The 20,733-nt window shown below is 37.2% G+C and overlaps 1 protein-coding gene across 1 annotated transcript in view; it reads left to right on the top strand.

Annotated features, from left to right (window-relative positions):
- Window positions 1-20,733, top strand: part of LOC136246818 (alpha-protein kinase vwkA-like) — a 90,858-nt gene that overhangs the window by 54,854 nt on the left and 15,271 nt on the right. Inside the window, exon 7 of the mRNA XM_066038389.1 lies at window positions 10,212-10,492. Coding sequence (XP_065894461.1) covers window positions 10,212-10,492 — 281 coding nt within the window. The remainder of the gene's footprint in view (window positions 1-10,211; window positions 10,493-20,733) is intronic.

Raw genomic sequence — 20,733 nt, 5'->3', positions numbered from 1 at the left:
TAGAATGAATTAATGCACCCTATCCCATCCTTATATACCATGCGTCACGTGGGGACGTGATGCAACCACATACAGTATTCACGTGGGAGCTTATTTTCTGTCTAATTCACTGTGTTCAACCGCCAGAAAATACATATCTGTTCTGTTTCTTTAGCTACACAACATGGTGAGTTGGCATCATGTGAAGCTGCACAACAGTGAAACGTTCAGACAACTATGCACCTGGCAATGGAACCTGCCGATATGCACTCACAGAAAATCAAGCAGGGGTTCTTCTTCATTCCATTACTATTCTCTAGAAAAATAAGTACTAGAATCAGTTTTGTATAAAATACTGTCTTCCTCTGTGTAAATGGCTAGTTTCACCATGAAATAAGTTTTCCCTGTAAAGTTTATTACAAGGAATGTTTCACTGTTTCGTGCATTTTATGGAGTCATTTCCAATCCATGTGTAACACATATATTATCCATGGTCCATACACTGTGGCTGAAGGTGAATCGTAACAGCCACCTCAACTTCAACTTAGTAATTGATAGCTGGGGTGTGCATTCAGTCAGAATTATAAGCGACTTCCCTTGTTTCCCTACATTTTTTCTATGTATGATCCCTTATTGACCTATAAATTCTTAATTTTTCCTTATACTTGTGTATTTGCAGAGTACCAATCACATACAGGGAGTATGTATATACCATCGCTGTTCCAATTTACTATGTGGTTATTCCAGTAAGTGGGCCTGCAGACATTGGAAAAACAATTTTAAAATATAAATTTTAAAAATACATGCATGTGCTTTGGATGTGATGATATTTATCCCCTCTATTAACATTTCTCAAAGGAAGCTATAAACTAGGGGTTGCAACGAATATCAAATTTTAGTATCTTGATATTTAGAAGTATTAACCAACAAATACTAAACTATTTGGTAACATCATACAGTACGCTCTTACTGTATAATAGGAACCACAAAGGTGTGGGCATGGTCCATGAAAGAAAATCACCCATAAACTAGCCTTACTTTTCCCTGACAATGATTGATTAGGTAAAACTAAGCCCCAACAAAGCCCAAACAAGGCTTTAGATTGACTCTAAATGCTTTCAAAAAGTTGCTATGAAATTTAAAAATACAATTATCATACTGTACAATAGTACAGTATAGTAAGGACCACAAAGGGGTAGGCGTGGCCCACGGCAAAATGTCACCATAAATCCAGTCTCAATTTTTACTGACAACAATGAGGCAGTATTGGTTAGGCTTTCAGATCAACCCGAAATGTTTTCAACGAGTTACTACGGAATTTTAAAATAATTTATTTAACGGAATTTTCTACTGACTGAGTATCTGACTGACTGACTGATACCTTCAGACAAGCATAACTCAATAACGGCTAAGGTTACGGGCTTGGTTTTTTCACTCCTCGACGTCGCTTTGCCCGACAAGTGCCTTTTGGCATACCGCAGTACATACAATGCATTCTTCATGGACCTACCAGTGTCCTCCTTTTTGTCTCATTCATCTTTGCTGACAGTGAAAGTATCGATTTGGTGATAGCACGTGATGGCTTCCCTTCATAATGGAAATTCTCCGTATTTTTAATAGTGGCTGTTTTGATTGCACAGGTGCTTTTCAAACAGTTCTTGATTCATACTACTGTGTAATGGGTTGAACATAGCCAACAACAAAGCGTAATGGATGCTTCACTTTTCAGACGACAATTGATATAACTGGGGTGCACGACACCATTTCTTTCTTTTGGTATGCGTGGATAGCAGAGGTGTTTTTCAAATGGTTCTTGATTCGAAATGCTGTGTAATGGGTTAAACATAGCTGACAATGAAACGTAATGGATGCTTCACTTTTAAGGGTGTTCTGTATAGTTGCGCATATGGCTTCCCATAAATTATGTTTCTGCTATAACTTACGAATGGATTAAACTATTCTGCTAAACTCTTTTTATTTGCAATAAATTATCACTACTGCACAGTTTAGTCCAAATTCCATGTCTTAACTCACTGTAGAAGGCGAGTTCTAAATTTTCGCTTCAAACTAGAACTAGTCCCACAGTTTATGCCCTAGATACTTGATTCTTTAAAAATACATTATTGAAAACTGTACAAACAAATGTGCGTTTCTATTTTTGTTCTCTGGCTTCTCAGTCATCAGATACTCTTCTTCCGCTATTGTGCTGGCACTAATCTGTCTTCTTTACCTCCACGCCATTCCTCAGAAAGAGCTATCAAAAAATGACAAGCGCTCTTTTAATGCATAAATATCATGGTTGCCCATCTGAAATTTTCATGCCTATCAGGTCTAAAATGACAAACTAGTTCTAATTTTAGCATCAAGGTGTAGAAACTGAGGCACCCGCAGCTGTTCTATGGCCACAGTTATTGTTTCTTAATTGCGTAACCGAAAGATAATCGCTCAATTACGGATCGCTATCAAGACACACGGTAGTGTGTCGTGCGGCCCAAGAAGCCGGCGCGCAACACCCGTAAGTATATTTATTGACAGGAAGAAAGAAAACGCAATTTTCGCACCTCCGTAGCTCTGTGCTGCCTTGATGAAACAAGATGATTTTTGCTGTGGACACTCCCTCCACCTTCAGCACTCCACATTCCAAATTTGAGCAAGCGTTCCCGAGATATGTAACTTCAAAAATTGGCTTAGTTTCTTCGGGTTTTTTTTCTTCTTATTTTTCTTCCTCTTTTTGCACACTTACAAAAACTGCTATAAAACGCGAACGCAATATCCGATTTCCTTGAAATTTGGCACACTGAAGGGGTATAAAGGCGCATCTCTGTACCAACTTTGGCTAGAATACGATAAACAGGAAAAAAGTTATGAGCGATTATTCACGAAAAATAACACCAATATGTTGTCACGTCTACAGGTTAAACCGCGTATGAGAAGAAGCTGAAAATGGGTGGGTGAATAGGTTAACTATTGAACCTCAAACCTTTTGTGGTTTGAATGAAATTGAGCTAAAAACCAGGAAGATACAACGAAAAAACCAACAGTGTGTAACAATTATGCAATCAAGATTAGCTAATAAAAAACTACTACTTGCCATGCCTACCAGATAAACCGCTTGGAGTAATGCTTTGAAAATCACTGTATAGATGGAGTAATCATCTTAGAAAGGCTCTTCAATGGTGTAGAAGAATCAGACTTAAAGCCACGGAGTTATAACACGAAATCCAACTTGGTGCAGCAAGTGCGAGATCGAGATACTCTAATAGAGCAGTCACCCTGAAGAGAATTCAAAAGATCAGCTAGAAACAAGTAACCTGTATAGAGATCAGCTACAAACAAGTTACCCTGTAGAGAGATCAGCTACAAACAATTCATCCTGTAGAGAGATCAGCTAGAAGAAGTTACCTTGTAGGGAGTTCATGCAACTATGGAAAGACTTAGTTCAGCTAGAAGAAATCACCTTGTAGAGTTAAGCTACAAATAAACTACCATGTAGAGAGTTCAGCTACAAACAAATCACCCTATAGAGAGATCAATAGAAGAAATTACCTTGTAGGGAGTTCAGCTACAAAGAAACCATCATGTAGAGAATTCAGTTGCAAACAAATCAGCTTTAGAGAGTTCAGCTACAAGCAAATCTCCCTGTAGAGAGATCACCTAGAAGAAGTTTCCTTGTAGAGAGTTCAGCTGCAAACAAATCACCCTCTCGAAAAATCAGCTAGAAGAAGTCACCTTGTAGAGAGTTCAGTTACAAAAAAACCATCATGTAGAGAGTTCAACTACAAACTAGTGACTTTGTAGAGACATCAGCTAAAAGAAGTTACCTTATGGAGAATTCAGGTACAGAGAAACCATCATGTAGAGATTTCAGTTGCAAACAAATCACCTGTAGAGAGTTCAGCTATAAACAAATCTCCCTGTAGAGAGATCAGCTAGAAGAAGTTTCCTTGTAGAGAGTTCAGCTACAAACAAATCACCCTCTAGAAAGATCAGCTAGAAGAAGTTACCTTGTAGAGAGTTCAGCTACAAAGAAACCATCATGTAGAGAGTTCAGCTACAAACAAATCACCTGTAGATCAGTTACATACAAATCTCCCTGTAGAAAGATCAGCTAGAAGGAGTCACTTTGTAGAGAATTCAGCTACAAACTAGTGACCTTGAAGAGACATCAACTAAAAGAAATTACCTTGTAGAGAGTTCAGCTACAAAGAAACCATCATGTAGAGAGTTCGGCTGCAAACAAATCACCTGTAAACAGTACAGCTACAAATAAATCTCCCTGTAGAGAGATCAGCTAGAAGAAGTTTCCTTGTAGAGAGTTCAGCTACAAACAAATCACCCTCTAGAAAGATCAGCTAGAAGAAGTCACCTTGTAGAGAGCTCAATTACAAAGAAACCACCATGTAGAGAGTTCAGCTACAAACTAGTGACCTTGTAGAAACATCAGTTACCTTATAGAGAGTTCAGCTACAAAGAAACCATCATGTAGAGAGTTCAGCTGCAAACAAATCACTTGTAGAGAGTTCAGCTACAAACAAATCTCCCTGTAGAAAGATCAGCTAGAAGAAGTCACCTTGTAGAGAGTTCAGCTACAAAGAAACCATCATGTAGAGAGTTCAACTGCAAACAAATCACCTGTAGAGAGTTCAGCTACAGACAAATAACCCTGTAGAGAGATCAGCTAGAAGAAGTTTCCTTGTAGAGAGTTCGGCTACAAACAAATCTCCCTGTAGACAGATCAGCTAGAAGAAGTTTCCTTGTAGAGAGTTCAGCTACAAACAAATCACCCTGTAGAAAGATCAGCTAGAAGAAGTCACCTTGTAGAGAGTTCAGTTACAAAGAAACCACTATGTAGAGAGTTCAGCTACAAACTAGTGACCTTGTAGAAACATCAGTTACCTTGTAGAGAGTTCAGCTACAATGAAACCATCATATAGAGAGTCCAGCTGTAAACAAATCACCTGTAGAGAGTTCAGCTACAAACAAATCTCCCTGTAGAGAGATCAGCTAGAAGAAGTTTCCTTGTAGAGAGTTCAGCTACAAACAAATCACCCTGTAGAAAGATCAGCTAGAAGAAATTACCTTGTAGAGAGTTCAGCTACAAAGAAACCATCATGTAGAGAGTTCAGCTGCAAACAAATCACCTGTGGAGAGTTCAGCTACAAACAAAATTCCCTGTAGAGAGATCAGCTAGAAGAAATTACCTTGTAGAGAGTTCAGCTACAAAGAAACCACCATGTAGAGAGTTCAGCTGCAAAGAAATCACCTGTAGAGAGTTCGGCTACAAACAAATCTCCCTGTAGAGAGATCAGCTAGAAGAAGTTTCCTTGTAGAGAGTTCACCTACAAACAAATCACCCTGTAGAAAGATCAGCTAGAAGAAGTCACCTTGTAGAGAGTTCAGTTACAAAGAAACCACCATGTAGAGAGTTCAGCTACAAACTAGTGACCTTGTAGAGACATCAGTTACCTTGTAGAGAGTTCAGCTACAAAGAAACCATCATATAGAGAGTTCAGCTGTAAACAAATCACCTGTAGAGAGTTCAGCTACAAACAAATCTCCCTGTAGAGAGATCAGCTAGAAGAAGTTTCCTTGTAGAGAGTTCAGCTACAAACAAATCACCCTGTAGAAAGATCAGCTAGAAGAAGTTACCTTGTTGAGAGTTCAGCTACAAAGAACCATCATGTAGAGAGTTCAGCTGCAAACAAATCACCTGTAGAGAGTTCAGCTACAAACAAATCTCCCTGTAGAGAGATCAGCTAGAAGAAATTACCTTGTAGAGAGTTCAGCTACAAAGAAACCACCATGTAGAGAGTTCAGCTGCAAAGAAATCACCCTGTAGAAAATTCAGCCACTAACAAATTGCCATGTAGAAAGATCAGTTAGAAGAAGTTACCTTGTAGAGAGTTCAGCTACAAAGAAACCATTCTGTAAAGAGCTCAGCTGCAAACAAATCACCTGCACAGAATTCAGCTACAAACAAATCACCCTGTAGAAAGATCAGTTGAAAGAAGTTACCTTGTAGATAGTTCAGCTACAAACAAATCACTCTGTAGAGATATCAGCTAGAAGAAGTTACCTTGTACATGTACATCGTTCAGCTACAAACAATTCACCCTGTAGAGAGAGCAGCTAGAAGAAGTCACCTTGTAGAGTGTTCAACCACCATGGAGAGTTCTGTAATAAATAAATGTATTATTTAAATATAATTTGTACATTTACTGATAAAATCAGAAATATTTAAAGTACATCTGTAGAGAGATCAGCTAGAAGAAGTTACCTTGTAGATAGTTCAGTTACAAACAATTCACCCTGTAGAGAGATCAGCTAGAAGGACTCACCTTGTGGAGTGTTCAGTTACAAAGAAACCACCATGTAGAGTTCTGTAATAAATATATGTATTATATATATAATTTGTACATTTATTGATAAAGTCAGAAATATTTAAAGTATAAATCTGTTTCATCTTTTCTTCTTCCTGTGGAAAAGAAAATAAAGATAGGTTAAAAAAGCCCCAAAGCTGGCCATAGGCCAGCTTTGGGATATATAAATACAAAAAGAAGTGAAATCTAATCCAAAACAGCCAAGCTGTAAAAAAAGTGTGTGGCCCTCAAAAAGGCTATGGTGAAAAAAGATGTGAAATCCAATGTGGCGGCCAAGAAATGGCTGTGATGGTAGGTTAATGGTAAAAATTTTAATAACGGCAATTTAGGTGAATTTTGTGCCAAGACCAAGCGGCACAAAAATTCACCTTAATTGTCGTTATTAAAATTTTTACCATTAACCTACCATCACAGCCATTTCTTGGCCGCCACCTTGGATTTCACATCTTTTTTCACCATAGCCTTTTTGAGGGCCACACTGTTTTTTTACAGCTTGGCTGTTTTGGATTAGATATTCATTAGAGCACGATGAAGAAGATACAACACTTACTTCGCCTCCTTCATGTATATCGCTCTTCCTTCTTCGTTTGTGGCAGGTTATTTCATCATAAAAGACATTTTCTCGTTGGGCGCGCCATGCGTTAAACAAGCCACAGACTAATTAGATAATTACTGGTGACCATGGGAATCGATTAGTAAACCCTAGCTGTGCTAACCTCAGAAGCCATACGTGGAACTGTACAGAGCACCCTTAAGATGATAATTTATATAGCTGGGGCGTGCGACACCATTTCAGATATGATACGCATGGGTTCACCAGTCATAATAATAACATTTTCAAAAAACCTAATTACTACAACGTTTCTTATTGTTTTACTGTGATTTAATACCGTGCACTACTCCAGCTTGTTTCAGTACTTTTTATCGATGTACTATGGCCCCTAGTTGAAAATTCCACATTTTTTTCTGTGTACTTGTTAAACAGAATTTTCTACTGACCGAGTAAGTAACTGACTAACACCTGCAGAAAAGGGTAAGTCAATAACGGCTAAGGCTACAGGCTTGATTTTTTTCACTGTTCAATGTCACTTTGGCCCAAGGGGTGCCTTTTGACATACAGCAGTACGTGCAATACATTCTTTATGGATTTACCAGTGTTCTCCCTTGTGTCCCATTCATCTTTACTGACAGCAAAAAGTGTCGATTTGTTGGTAGCACATGATGGCTTTCTTCGTAATAAAAATCGTACATATTTTTCATATAGTGGCTACTTTGATAGCAGAGGTGCTACTGAAACAAGCTGGAGTATAGTATTGCCACAATATATTGATACAACGAGGTGGTGATATGATTTGATATATCCAATCAGTTATATCAATGGTTGTGTGATAGTACACTGCTTAGTATAATGATGGGGGGAAGGCCAGACATATGGTATTTGGCATTTAATTAAGTTATGTGTTCGTAGTGTAGTGTGGTAAAAGCCCAAAGTAAACTGAGAGGTTTAAAAGTTTCGCCAATCACTTGTCTCAACTGTATAACAGTAGTCAAAATGCATTTAAAACCTGATAAACAAGAGTAGCTTTTGTTTGTGGTTACAATAAAGAGTATGTATATGTTTGTCTTGATAATGTTACAGTTAATTCTATATCGTGATATATTTTCATATACGTATAAACCTTGGTGATATATGATATAGAGTTTTTCTATATCGTGGCAGTACTACTGGAGTATATAGTGCACGATATTAAATCACAGTATAATAACAAGAAGTGTTATATTCCACTGTGCTATATCATAATGGAAATGCATAGTAGGGATATAACTCTTCTTATTGTTTCACTGTGTTTTAATGTTTTAATATCATGCACTATATAGCTACTCCAGCATGTTTCAGTACTATTTATTAATATGCTATGGTCCCTACTCTGGTTGAAAATTCCAATTTTTTATATACTTGTTTAGAATTCAGCAACTGTACATATTGCCACTTTTGTTCCTGAAATAATATATGTAATTGTCTTCACGATCAGCTTAAAATAGCAGAATAATTCATCTTATGGAAATATATTACAAGCCATTTTCACTGTACACACTTGTAATTTACTAGTAAACGAATATCCAAATGGTAAATTTAGTGTCTGGATAACTAAAGTTCTAACAAATATCCAAACGAATTGAATATTTGTTACAGTCCTTAAAGAGTGTACTAATTTTCTGGTTGGATAGATGCATGAATGTGTACAGTGGTCCGCAGCGGTACCACTGGACAGTATTCACAGTATCTACTACCCACTAACCAGCCACTACAGATTCACATCTTATCTACTGTAAAGCTGGCTATCTGTTGTATCCATCACTATTGTAAACCCTAGGTATGGTACCACTCAAATGCAGTGTCATCTCACACGAGTGCCAGCAAGTAAAAAAACTCACTAAATAAAGTGTGTGGCACCTATTTCTTTTGGAATGAATCAGAGGAGGTTGGTCACACGTCTTCAAACAACTCATGAACACCTCAGTATCTGTATATAAAATATTCTAATGTGTAAATAGTAGCGATAAAATTATTATTTCCAGATCCCTTCTTTCTGCTGCCCAACGCTTTGTGTGACTTTTATAACCAAGAAACAAATGCTGCATTATGCATACTTCTCACGAATGTGACAAAGGGCTTCATAATAGCAATGTTAATTTCAGGTGCCATGTTTTGTGTAATAACTTGTAGTACAGTAGTAGGTCATAGGGCTATGAATCATGACCAACCTATTCTGGGAATGAATACTCATGAGTGAAATGCATGCCAAGCAAACAAGCAAGTATAAGAAATTTTAAAATAAACATACAAATATAAGGAAACAAACAAGTAAACAGTAAACTAACAGTATATATATACGTATAAAGAAATAAAAATTAATTAATTTAAAAAAAAAAAACAAGTATAAGGAAAAATTAGGAATTTTAAGTTTGATTAGAGATCATAGAATAAAAAAAAGCTGGGAAACAAGGGAGGTTGCGTACACCTGCAGATATACTAGTGAACGTTTAATCCCTATCTTTTTTTTCTATGATCCCTAATCAAAAATTTTCCTTTACTTGTTCTTATAGCCTAAAATAACACATTGTTCAAAAATTTGTTCTCTGGGCTACTTGGAGAAGGTTAAATGAACACTGTAACTACAGTGGCTTAGTTGTTATGGAGCAATGAAATAAACGACACCGAGTTGCATCTCCGTGTTTTGACATTCTTGCCACGTTTTTAATTTCGATTGTAGGTTTACTCACAGAAGTCATATATGGCCTGATAGAAAATTTTATGGCAAAAAGAACAGAACTTGTTGCAAGGTGATAGGAGCAACCACCATCAAATTACGGATGATTTTATAAAGGAATATATAGGGTTTGTGTGTTTCCTTACCAAAAAGTTACTTACATGACTAGTTTTGGCCTCACCATTTAATAAAATCCTAGACATCATTTTAATCCTTGTTGCATCACGTTTAGAATGACATAAATTATGTAGCCATAGGATGGATTCTTCAAACGTTACAAGGCTTTGTGCAAGGCACACGTATTTGGACCAGTTTTCTGTCTTATGCAGGCTTAAGGTTAAAGACAAAGTGCACACTGCTTGAAGTTTACAGTACATAAAGCACTATCTGTGTAATATCAACTGTACCTTTATAAGCCCCAATGCTTACTTGTGACTATTGAGGCTCACAATGTTTATCAAGTAAAAACATTAATGCAGTGTTTTCAAGCAGTCCTCTGGTTTAAAATCATTTCTTGTTGGCTTACAAATATTGTTTACAAGTACATATGTGATAAGCTGTACCACATACACATACATAGGTTATGGTACATGTTGCCGATGCTCCATGCCATGGCTCACAGTATCATAGTCTCAATGATGACTATCCCGATGGGGATCCAGCTGGTATAACTCATGACCAAATGATGGAGAAGGTTGCCATGAATGATATCCAGTATTGGTTTAGTTTTATTGAGCCTGACATCACTGACAAAATGATCCAGATTTTTAATGAATCTCTGAAACAGGTCAGCGATCAACGACTGTTAATCCGGCAGATTACTGCAAAGAAGCCTGAAGAAATGGGAGAAGCTGTTAAAAGGTTATAAGTCAATGTATTATTGTTTTACAAGCATCTACAATGTATATGAAACCGATTGCAAAATACTATCAAAGCATTAGTATGTACGGAAAAATTTGCATTGTGTAACTTTCACGGTTTTCACAGTTTGAAAATTTAGACACAAACAGCAAAGAAATGACTGCTGTGTTTAGCCTTAATCCTAGTGCTGAATAGTGGATATTGTATTAAGAGTGATTGGCTTTCTCAGTATCAATCACTTTGTGTTTGGTCATCATTCCCAGTTTTACAGACAACAATATATTTTATATTTTTTTCCCGTGAGTGGACGTGGCTTTGTGCATATAGTGCAGGAAGTCATAAATCCCCATAATATAAACTTTCATCCATAACTTTCCTTTCTAACAGTTGCTTGTATCAAAAAAACTAAAAGCATATTTGAATTCAGCACCCAAAAATGCACAAGTTGGCATGAAGTAAAAAGTCATCAGGTCACAATCATAAATTACATCATCGTTACCATAGCAACAAACAATTTTGTGTATTAAAACATTTTCAGATGGCAGCTAGTCTTATTGAAATCCATCATTTTAATAGTATTAAAAACTGTCTTAGGAAATTTTTATGTATTATCTAATCTCCATTTATACCAATTTGTAGAGTGATTGAAGTATCCACTGGTGAGAAATTTAATTTTAAAAGAAAATGACTTGATTTTACCAAAAATTTGAATAAACCACCAGAACAATCATAAATCAAAATTCTGTCCTACAATTTTGTTGGGGGTATTAATACCATTGACCAGCATAATAGCTAGCAAGATCTCAGTACTCTTACATCAGAAATTTTAAAAGTTGTTTAAACATGACCATGTTATTTATTTGCCAGCAACAGTCTTCAATCATTTCAGAAATAAAAGCTTTTTATGTCCAAAAATGATCAATATACAGGGATTGTGCAATCCAAATTTCAAGTGTAAAAAGTTATTAATCAATGAGGTCGAGATGTAATCGCGAGGGTTAATGACTTCCCGCACTATACCTACAAACTTTAACACACCTCACTGTATTAACTTAGCACGGCTCCACATATGCTTACTAACAGTGTCATACATTCCCTGTATTAAAGTGGGTGTGGCTCATGTAAGACTACTCACACAGGAATTACCGCTACTGTGCAACTTGCTATAACAATCAGTATGTAGAAATCGATCTAGAACCTTCGTACAGTATATGTGGTTGAGAATAAAATTCTTCGAATCAAGCAACAGACATCCATGATTTTTACATGAAATTTAAAACCCAAAAATCCTGGACTAAGAAATGCCTATTAAATTTAAAATGCTAAAATCCTGACAAACTGCATAACCGTGAAATGTACATACAGTGAAAATTGCTGGGTCTTTAGTAGTATGTCATATTATGTTTGATGTACGTATGTAGTATGTACATATCTGTGGGCCTGTACTAATAAAGTTGTTCTTCACAAGTTGTCCATGTAATCATGTAGTCCAAGTCTTTTGTACTTTTACATAACTACTTTATATCAGCAATACAAACTATGCAGTGACTTTCATAATGTGTAATAATTACATACTATGTAACACTTCACATTTCTGATCAAAGGAACCGCCCGGGGCTACATTTTGTATGTAGCAGGGTTACAACTAGGCTGTTTTGACAGCTAGACTATTTTGACATATAAGGAAGATCAGGAGTAAATGTGGTAATTACAACTATTATGTAATACTTTGAAGTTGTATTTAAAGCCTTAAAATTATTAAATCAAACAGTTTAAAGCCTTTGAAGTTACTTCATGTATTTGAGAGTACTTTTGATGTACTTGAAAGTGCTTTTGATGTGGTTTGGTATAGTTTCAAAAAAGTTTTAACTGTAGCACTAGCACTTACTATGTAATGTTTTCAAAATGTATAAGAAACCTATATCACCAAGAGATAGTTTTATTGTGGGATTCAGTTTGTCTCAATTGAGAGCCACTGTAGACTCAATTGTAAGCCACATGAAACCCACAATGTAAAGTGCATCTTGCCTATATAGGTTTTATATACATTTTAGTAGTTTTTAAAAGAAAAACACTTAACAACACAAATAGACAGATCAAAGGAATTATTCCTTTGATCTGCCCAAATCAAAGGGATTATTTCTTTGATCTACCCATGCAAAGTGTTACATATTAGCTGTAACACGGAGCATTCAGGCTTTACCTGAAATGTATGCCCGAGGGCCGCAAGCCCGAGGGCAGAGGGCATACATATCAGGCAAAGCCTTCATGCCCATGTTACAACTATTACTTGTATCCCATGCAGTAACAAAGCTAACAAATGTAAGTCACCACAAAACATGCACACATACATTTAGAGTGAATATCTTATGGGATCAGTTTGTATTTCCTCATATACAAGCCTGGGCTTTTACTATCTATATTTCCTTCTAACCCAGTTTGTGATCTTTTACTTGAGATCGGGAGTTTAATCTAATTTAATTTGGTATTGTTGTAACAGTAAGCATAAACCTTTACACAGTGTGTTGACTATATCAACTAGTGCTGAAATTGATTGGAAAACAGTTGTATAATACATATCTGCAAGCACACGGACTGGCATGCTTTATTTATGTGATTACTCAAAGGTCCTTCATCCCTCAGAAGGCTCTAAATTTAATCAAAAAGTATTAAAGCCACGAATACTTGAATAGTAGGCTCCATTAATATCCTGGGCCCATATTTGTGACCAGGAATTTATTTTTCAAATGTGCTGAATCCCTCCTCCCTTCCTCTGGCTTATAATTGATACAGGCTTAAGACTATCTACCAGACAGAACTTTTAAATGCAAGAAACTAATATCAATTTTGTACTTCACAATATGTAGTAGCAATCACTACAATGAAGTGTACAGAAAGGATCATCTGACATACTAGTAATATAATCCCTACTTTACTACTGTCTAACATATAGGAATTAAGTGTATACCAGTGTTCTCCTGTGCCTCAATACTTTTAAACCAAGAGTATACCCACAGTCAGCTGCATGGACATGCCCCTGGATCCCTGACATTGGTTTGGGAATTATGTGTTTACATGTCTGTCCACACACCCACATGAGCAAAAGCCTACTAGACTCCATTCTGTGATAAAAGCTCTTTACATATGGACTGTATCGACCACTATTGAGAGTTTGTTTCCTTTATAAGCAATTTTCTGTGTTATTTGAAGGGAGTGTAACTGGTCTCTGAAAATGTTTTTAAACCAGGCATGTGTCCACAGCCGGCAAAAGGCCAGCTGTGGGCACACATCTGGTATACTGAAATTGTTTTCCAAAAAGTGTACGTGTGTATGTATATTTATTTGTGTTTCCATACCCACATGAGCAAATCTTTGTTCACTAAAAGCAGCCTTTATAAGAGAAATAAAGGCCACATAGAGCCTGCATCAAACTTCCAAGCAGATAAGCTTTGGTTAAAGGTGGTTAGTATGTGCCAGTTTGAAATATGGGTGAGGCGAGTTTATAAGGACGTGGTGAAGGCCTTTCCCAATGGGTTCTACAGGTGTCAAACAGCCGAAAAAAATATAACTGGCCTCTACGGTAGGCCTTTTGTTTCAAAATGATTATTTAATATGTTCAAGAATTATTTGGTATGTGCAATGAATTATTTGGTATGTGCAATGAATTATTTGGTATGTGTAATGAATTATTTGGTTATTCAATCTAATCCAAAACAGCCAAGCTGTAAAAAAGAGTGCGGCCCCCAGAAAGGCTATGGTAAAAAAAGATGTGAAATTCAAGATGGCGGCCAAGAAATGGCTGTGATGGTAGGTTAATGGTAAAAATTTTAATAACAACAATTCAGGTGAATTTGGTGCCGCTTGATCTTGGCACAAAATTCACCTGAATTGTCGTTATTAAAATTTTTACCATTAACGTCGCGGCACCAAATTCACCTGAATTGTTGTTATTAAAAATTTTGATTACCATTAACCCTTTAAGGACCAAAAATTGTGTGCATAGTCTACCCTGAAAGCCCACACGTTTTATGATTATTGCGCATTTAGTGTTTTTAAAAAAATGTAATAAGTTTATAGCATTGACAAAACCCTACAAGTGCTCAATTGTATAACAAATTGTACTAAAAGACTCGCCTGACAATAATAAACAACATTATCTAACTTACCAAAGCGTAGAACCAATGTCTTAAAAGCACTAAGGTGAGTTTCAAACACCTACACGCGATCGATTTCTTCGTGACACAATCAATAAAAACAGTCCGCCATTTTAGTTTTTTAAAACCGCATCACGTGATCTTGTATATCAAATTATTTGCCTCTAAATAGTGAGCACTCTGAGCTTTATTTGAAGTTAATACAATGAACACAGCCAAAGTTATGGAGTGATTTCTACAAGGTTAGTTTTATTGGTTTGTAAATATTAAATGTTTATACTTTGTTAGGAATTTTACACAGGCTTAGTTTTCCGTGATAAGTTGGCCTTATATATCAAAAGAATCGCCTATGAATGGCGAATACAGTGGCCCCTGTTTCGATCTAATAGCTTCATTTGTTGCAGAGTTATAGCTCTTTGTTTACTGCCAATAATCTTGGACGTAATATTACGGACTGGTCTTTCGAGCAATACCTACTTTGGACGTAATATTACGGCAGTGGTCCTTAAAGGGTTAACCTACCATCACAGCCATTTCTTGGCCGCCACCTTGGATTTCATATCTTTTTTCACCATAGCCTTTCTGGGGGCCGCATTCTTTTTTAGATTTCACTTCTTTTTGTATTTGTATACCCCAAGCTTTTTAACCTATCATTTTTTTTCTTTACCACAGGAAGAAGAAAAGATGAAGCAGGGTGATTTCCTTGTAGCTGAACTCTCTACAAGGTGATCCTTCTAGCTGATCTCTCTACCGGATGACTTGTTTGTAGCTGAACTCTCTACAGGTGATTTGTTTGTAGCTGAACTTTCTACAAGGTAACTTCTTCTAGCTGATCTTTCTACAGGGCGATTTGTTTGTAGTTGAATTCTCTACAGGGCGAATTGTTTGCAGCTGAACTCTCTACATGGTAGTTTCTTTTGTAGCTGAACTCTCTACAGTGTAACTTCTTCTAGTTGAACTCTCTACAGGGTGACTTGTTTCTAGTTGATCTCTCTACAGGGTAACTTGTTTCTAGCTGAACTCTCAGAGATACAGGTGATTTGTTTGCAGCTGAACTCTCTTACATGGTGGTTTCTTTGTAGCTGAACTCTCTACAAGGTGACTTCTTCTAGCTGATCTCTCTACAGGATGACTTGTTTCTAACTGAACTCTCTACAGGGTGATCTGTTCATAGCGGAACTTTCTACTGGGTGATTTGTTTGCAGCTGAACTCTCTGCATGATTTTTTCTTTGTAACTGAACTACCTTCTTCTAGCTGATCTGACTACAGGGTGACTTGTTTGTAGCTGAATTCCCTACAGAATAACTTGCAATGTAATATAATTGAGTAAATTATAAGTGCAGCTGAATACTTTATTAGAGTGACTGTTCTATTAGAGTATCTCGATGCTACACGTAGTTGCCTTTCGAATCATAACTCAGTGGTTTGTAATCCGATTCTTCTGTACTACTGCAAGGAATTTCTATGATGATTATTCCAGCTACATACTGATTTTTAGCTCGTTGCTCTAAGAGGTTTGCCTGGTAGACACGAAAACCAATAGTTTATTTATTCATAAAAATCGATCGCATAATTTTGACACAGGTTGGGTTTTGTGTCATCTCCATGGTCTTTATCCCGATTCCTTTCAAACCACACAAAGGCACTCCTACGATGGTTGCTCCATCTACATATCAATTTTCAACAGATTCTTCCACAGGGTTTATTTACCCTGTAGGCATGACAGACCTTCGACCTTATTTTACGCAAATAATTGGTCATAACTCCGTGAATGTTCATCGGATTCCTACCAAAGTTGGTATGGAGATCCGCCTTAGTGAGCCCTTTAAGTGTGCCAAATTCCAGCCCGATCCGAGCACGCATTCATGTTTTATGACGGATTTTGCAAAGTGTGCGAAATGAAGATGAAGAAGAAAAAAATGAAGAAATGAAAAGGAAAGTTTGTTCGTTCGTATCTCAGAAATGGCTGGAGCGATGTTCTTCACATTTGGTATGTAGACTCCCCTAACTGGCCGGCACTTCTCTAGCAAATTTGGTTCCAATCGGATTAGGGATCACAGAGCTACATAGGTGTGAAAATTGCATTTTCTTCCTGTTAATATACTGACGGTGTGGTGCACCGGCTTCTTGGGCCGCACGACACACTACCGTGTGTCTTGATAAATCATTTGGTATATTCAATGATTTTAGTGTTTTATTTTGTAGACTATATTTTTGCGAATTATATATTTTACATTGGTAAATAATTTGTGTTATGTATCGTTATCATAATCGGGTTGTTGTTAGAGCTTATCAGAGGGCGTGGTAATTATTTCTAAGTGCCTAGTTCTCACAAATTTAAGCCAACATGTGTTAGGGCTACTCCACCATTTGCCATAGGGGATGAAAGATGCCAAACTATGCCGGACGGGAGTGTTGTGCTGTGAATTGTTCTAACCTATGTGCGAAAGGAAGTGGATTGAGTTTTTATACTTTCCAAAAAATCTGGATCAAAGAAATATTATAAAATGAATTGTAGTGCTGCATGTCAACAGAAAGGATTGGTAGCTCGCTACCCAGTCAAGCATACAGTCATATGTAGCCCAGCAAACATGCAGTCATTAATGGAGAAAAGAGTAGCTAACAACCAGTTTGCATCGAACTATGTCCCTTGTATCTTCAAACGTGTTGACAGTCTGATGAGACAAAAATGGAAGCTCAGCTACTAGTAGTTGCGGATTTTCAAAGAAGAACATGCAGCCTCCAGAAAATGAAGGATACTGGAACAGACCGAGAACTCCTGATAACTGAATAGCAAAAGGAAAAAGCAAAGGAGAGCAGAGTCTAGCAGAAGGAGCAAGAAAACTGGAAGAAGTACAGCTGGCAAAAATTAGAGGAGCAGAGGAAGAGATGTGAAGATGAGAGGGAGACATTGTTAAGAGAAGAAGAAACAAGAGAAGGTGAATGAGCTAGAGTAAGAAAAATGTTGAGGTTGGATGAACTGAACAGATTACAATGAGCTGAAGAAATATTCAACTTAGACTATGATGAACTACTCAAGAAATAATGAAGAACTACTCCAGAAGTATAAGGCCGTGGAAGAGCTTGAACTCCTGAGAACAAGAGAAGCCAAACTGAACATGCAGGTCAATTGGTTACAATCAGCTGACAGACGACAGAGTTTAGAAAACAACAATAAGAAGGTGAAGTTTTATACTGGGCTGCCGTTTTTTGCTGTTTTGCTAGCTATATACCTCAATACCATTTTTCTGGCTGTGCCGTGTTTGATGAGCTCTTAATGAAGTTATGCTTAAATATTTCACCTCAAGATTTGGCATGACAAGGGCTCAAACTTAGCTGAACTATAAGAAGCATAACACGTGAAAAGTTTTAATAGGCATCACTCAAAAGGCTGGGGTGGAAGGGTATCTGATGTACATTTGACTGAAATCTGTGCTCTGCTTTTAACAGTTGCCTGGAGATGTCATCTTAGCAGATTGTGGCTTCACAACTGATTAGGCTGCACTGTGCAGAAGTCAAGATACATCCTTTTACCAGGGGAAAAAACGTTAAGTAAGAAATTGACACTGCTTGTCAGCTGTCTCAAGTTAGGATACATGTTGAAAGAGTTATTGTGCTGGTGAGGCAAAAGTTTTCGATATTGCAATCAACTCTTTCTATTAATACGCTCAAAGGTGATGAAGGCGATAATATCTCCTATTGATAAAATAAATGCACTATGTAATTGTTGTGACTCGGTAATACCATTTTAACTATCTTTTTTTAAAATATAATTTACACTGTTAATATTTATGTTTGGTATGTGAAATAATGTGATGTTTATGTTATTGAAATGTACATGTAAAATAATTGGTGATTTTTTGTCTTCTTTGATTTCCTTGTGCTCCTTAGCTAGTGGCAGTCTGGACAATAATATTTTCCTTTTGGCCATCTTTTACAGTTATTTGTAAGCATGAAATGAAACCATTTTATCACACAGTCCCTGCTATCACAGCAAATCATCTCATCATAATCTTCCCCTTTACCGCAATAGCAGTACCCTTGCTGGTCATTAGAATAACTTGAAGAAGCATGGACATCATTGTTCCTAAAGCTAGCAGTGGCATCCACCTCACCAACCTGAGAGTCAGTAGAATCTACTTCACTTACATCAACAATTGAGCTTGTACCATCTACATCACTAATAGCTGTACTGCCTGACAACTGTAGTGGCATTATTAGTTCCTTCTAAACCACTTTCCCACTAATTCAGGCAATATGGTTCATTTAATAAATGGCTCGACATCACATATAGCAGAGTCAATAAAATCAGAATCCAGCTCTACCTTCTGGTAAAATTATTTCATCTTCCCTCCAAGCTACACAATCGCAGTATTGTAAATGGCATAGTTTCATTTGCAGATAATAGTACATGCATGCATGTAACCTTCTTAAAGTGTTACTGTCATGTTCTAAGGAAAAGGGGGGGGGGGGGGGGGGGGGATGGCCTAAGAGAATGCCTTATTTTTGCAAGAGAAAGGACACTTGATTTCTAAATCATGACACTTACAATAGACTAGACCATCTGGTGAGGCACATGAATGGAAATTCTGGATCCAAAATATAAGACCACATTGTATCACCATAAATTATTCATGACAGGCTTGCATTTTTTCTGTGTTTTCTACCCTGGAAATATCTTCATGTTTGCACTCATACTGGCATGCAGAGGATGTAAACTAAGGATAGCATATAACTTTGATCAGAGAATCAGATGGTTGCTAGTGTGCAAGGCTTCATGCAACTTGGATAATGTTATCTTTGGTCAAACCAAGTGTGACATTTACTATGATCTCTTGTATGCTCCTCCACCATGACTGCTTGGTTAATGTGAAAGATACAGACCCATAAATATGCTCATATTTGGTCAAAACGTAATTGTATGTCAGTTCCATTGTTCTTGAATCATGCAGGTCTGTTAAAGGTTTAGATAAAATCCCAAATTCTGTTTGTGGGACATACAAGCCATTATACTCTGCCATCAATCACAGCACAACTGCTTTCCCAGCCCTTGAGACATTTCGTTGTGAAAAGTGGCTAAATCAGAATCAGTAGACTTGGGAATAGAAAGCTTCTTACTTTTTGTAGTGGGCTCTCCACAATCTTCAGTGACAGCTTGCTTGCACTTATGCTTTGGTGTGGTGAAATCTATTTTGCTGGTTTCAGAAAAGGGGACACTTCGAAAAGTGCCACTCTGTTTAGGCTATCATTATCATGTTGCTTGTTTCCTGTCACCCAATGGAACAAAAACTGATGTGGGTGGGAGGTAATTATACACTTGATTCTTTTTATTTCAGTCTCTGACTGCTCTATTAGAGTATCTCGATCTTGAAGGCAGCTAGCATGCAGGATTGTACACCCATTCACCTGGCTGAACAAGAGTGGAGGGTCTTCTACCCTTCTACTATGTTTATATGCATAGCTGATGCATTTACCTTAAAACTTAGTTACTCTGTGCCTTCTTCTATCATGAAATAGTGCATTCATGTGATCTATAATCAAATAATTAAAATTTGGCGTGGCTACCTAAAAATTGATGTGGGTGGTGACGGGAAACAAAGAATTTAATAATGATAGCCTTAACTAAAACCCCATAACTTCAGGGTAAGGAAAGGCTTTGAGAATGAGGCTACAAGTGCTGTGCACAAGAACTATGCATCTACTGACAGTGCAAACACTATCGGTGCACTCACCCATCCGTTTACAACTTCCTCATGACTTTTTATAAGATTTTAGCTGCTCGTGTGTATAAAGACTGGGTGTCAGTTTGAGATAGTTATATACATCTCCATACAGTACATCTGGACATTCATGCCCACTCAATAGCTAGCATTTCATTAAGGATATTCCTCACAACAAATCAGCTTAAATTTATCGAGGTATCGAGTAGCTAAACTTCTTGATCCCAGTCGCAAGCGCATCAGTTGGTGGTATGAGAGTGACTACCCCTTGTTGCTGTTAAACTGATATAGTACCCCCTGCAAATGGCATTGCGCGTCTTACATTTGCGAGAGCTAGGCACTTAGAAAGAAATTATTTCCACGCCC

The sequence above is a fragment of the Dysidea avara genome, chromosome 2, assembly GCF_963678975.1.
Source record: "Dysidea avara chromosome 2, odDysAvar1.4, whole genome shotgun sequence".
Classification (NCBI taxonomy): domain Eukaryota; kingdom Metazoa; phylum Porifera; class Demospongiae; order Dictyoceratida; family Dysideidae; genus Dysidea; species Dysidea avara.
The sequence above is the reverse complement of the archived record's forward strand: the minus strand, read 5'-3'. Positions and strand labels throughout refer to the sequence as shown.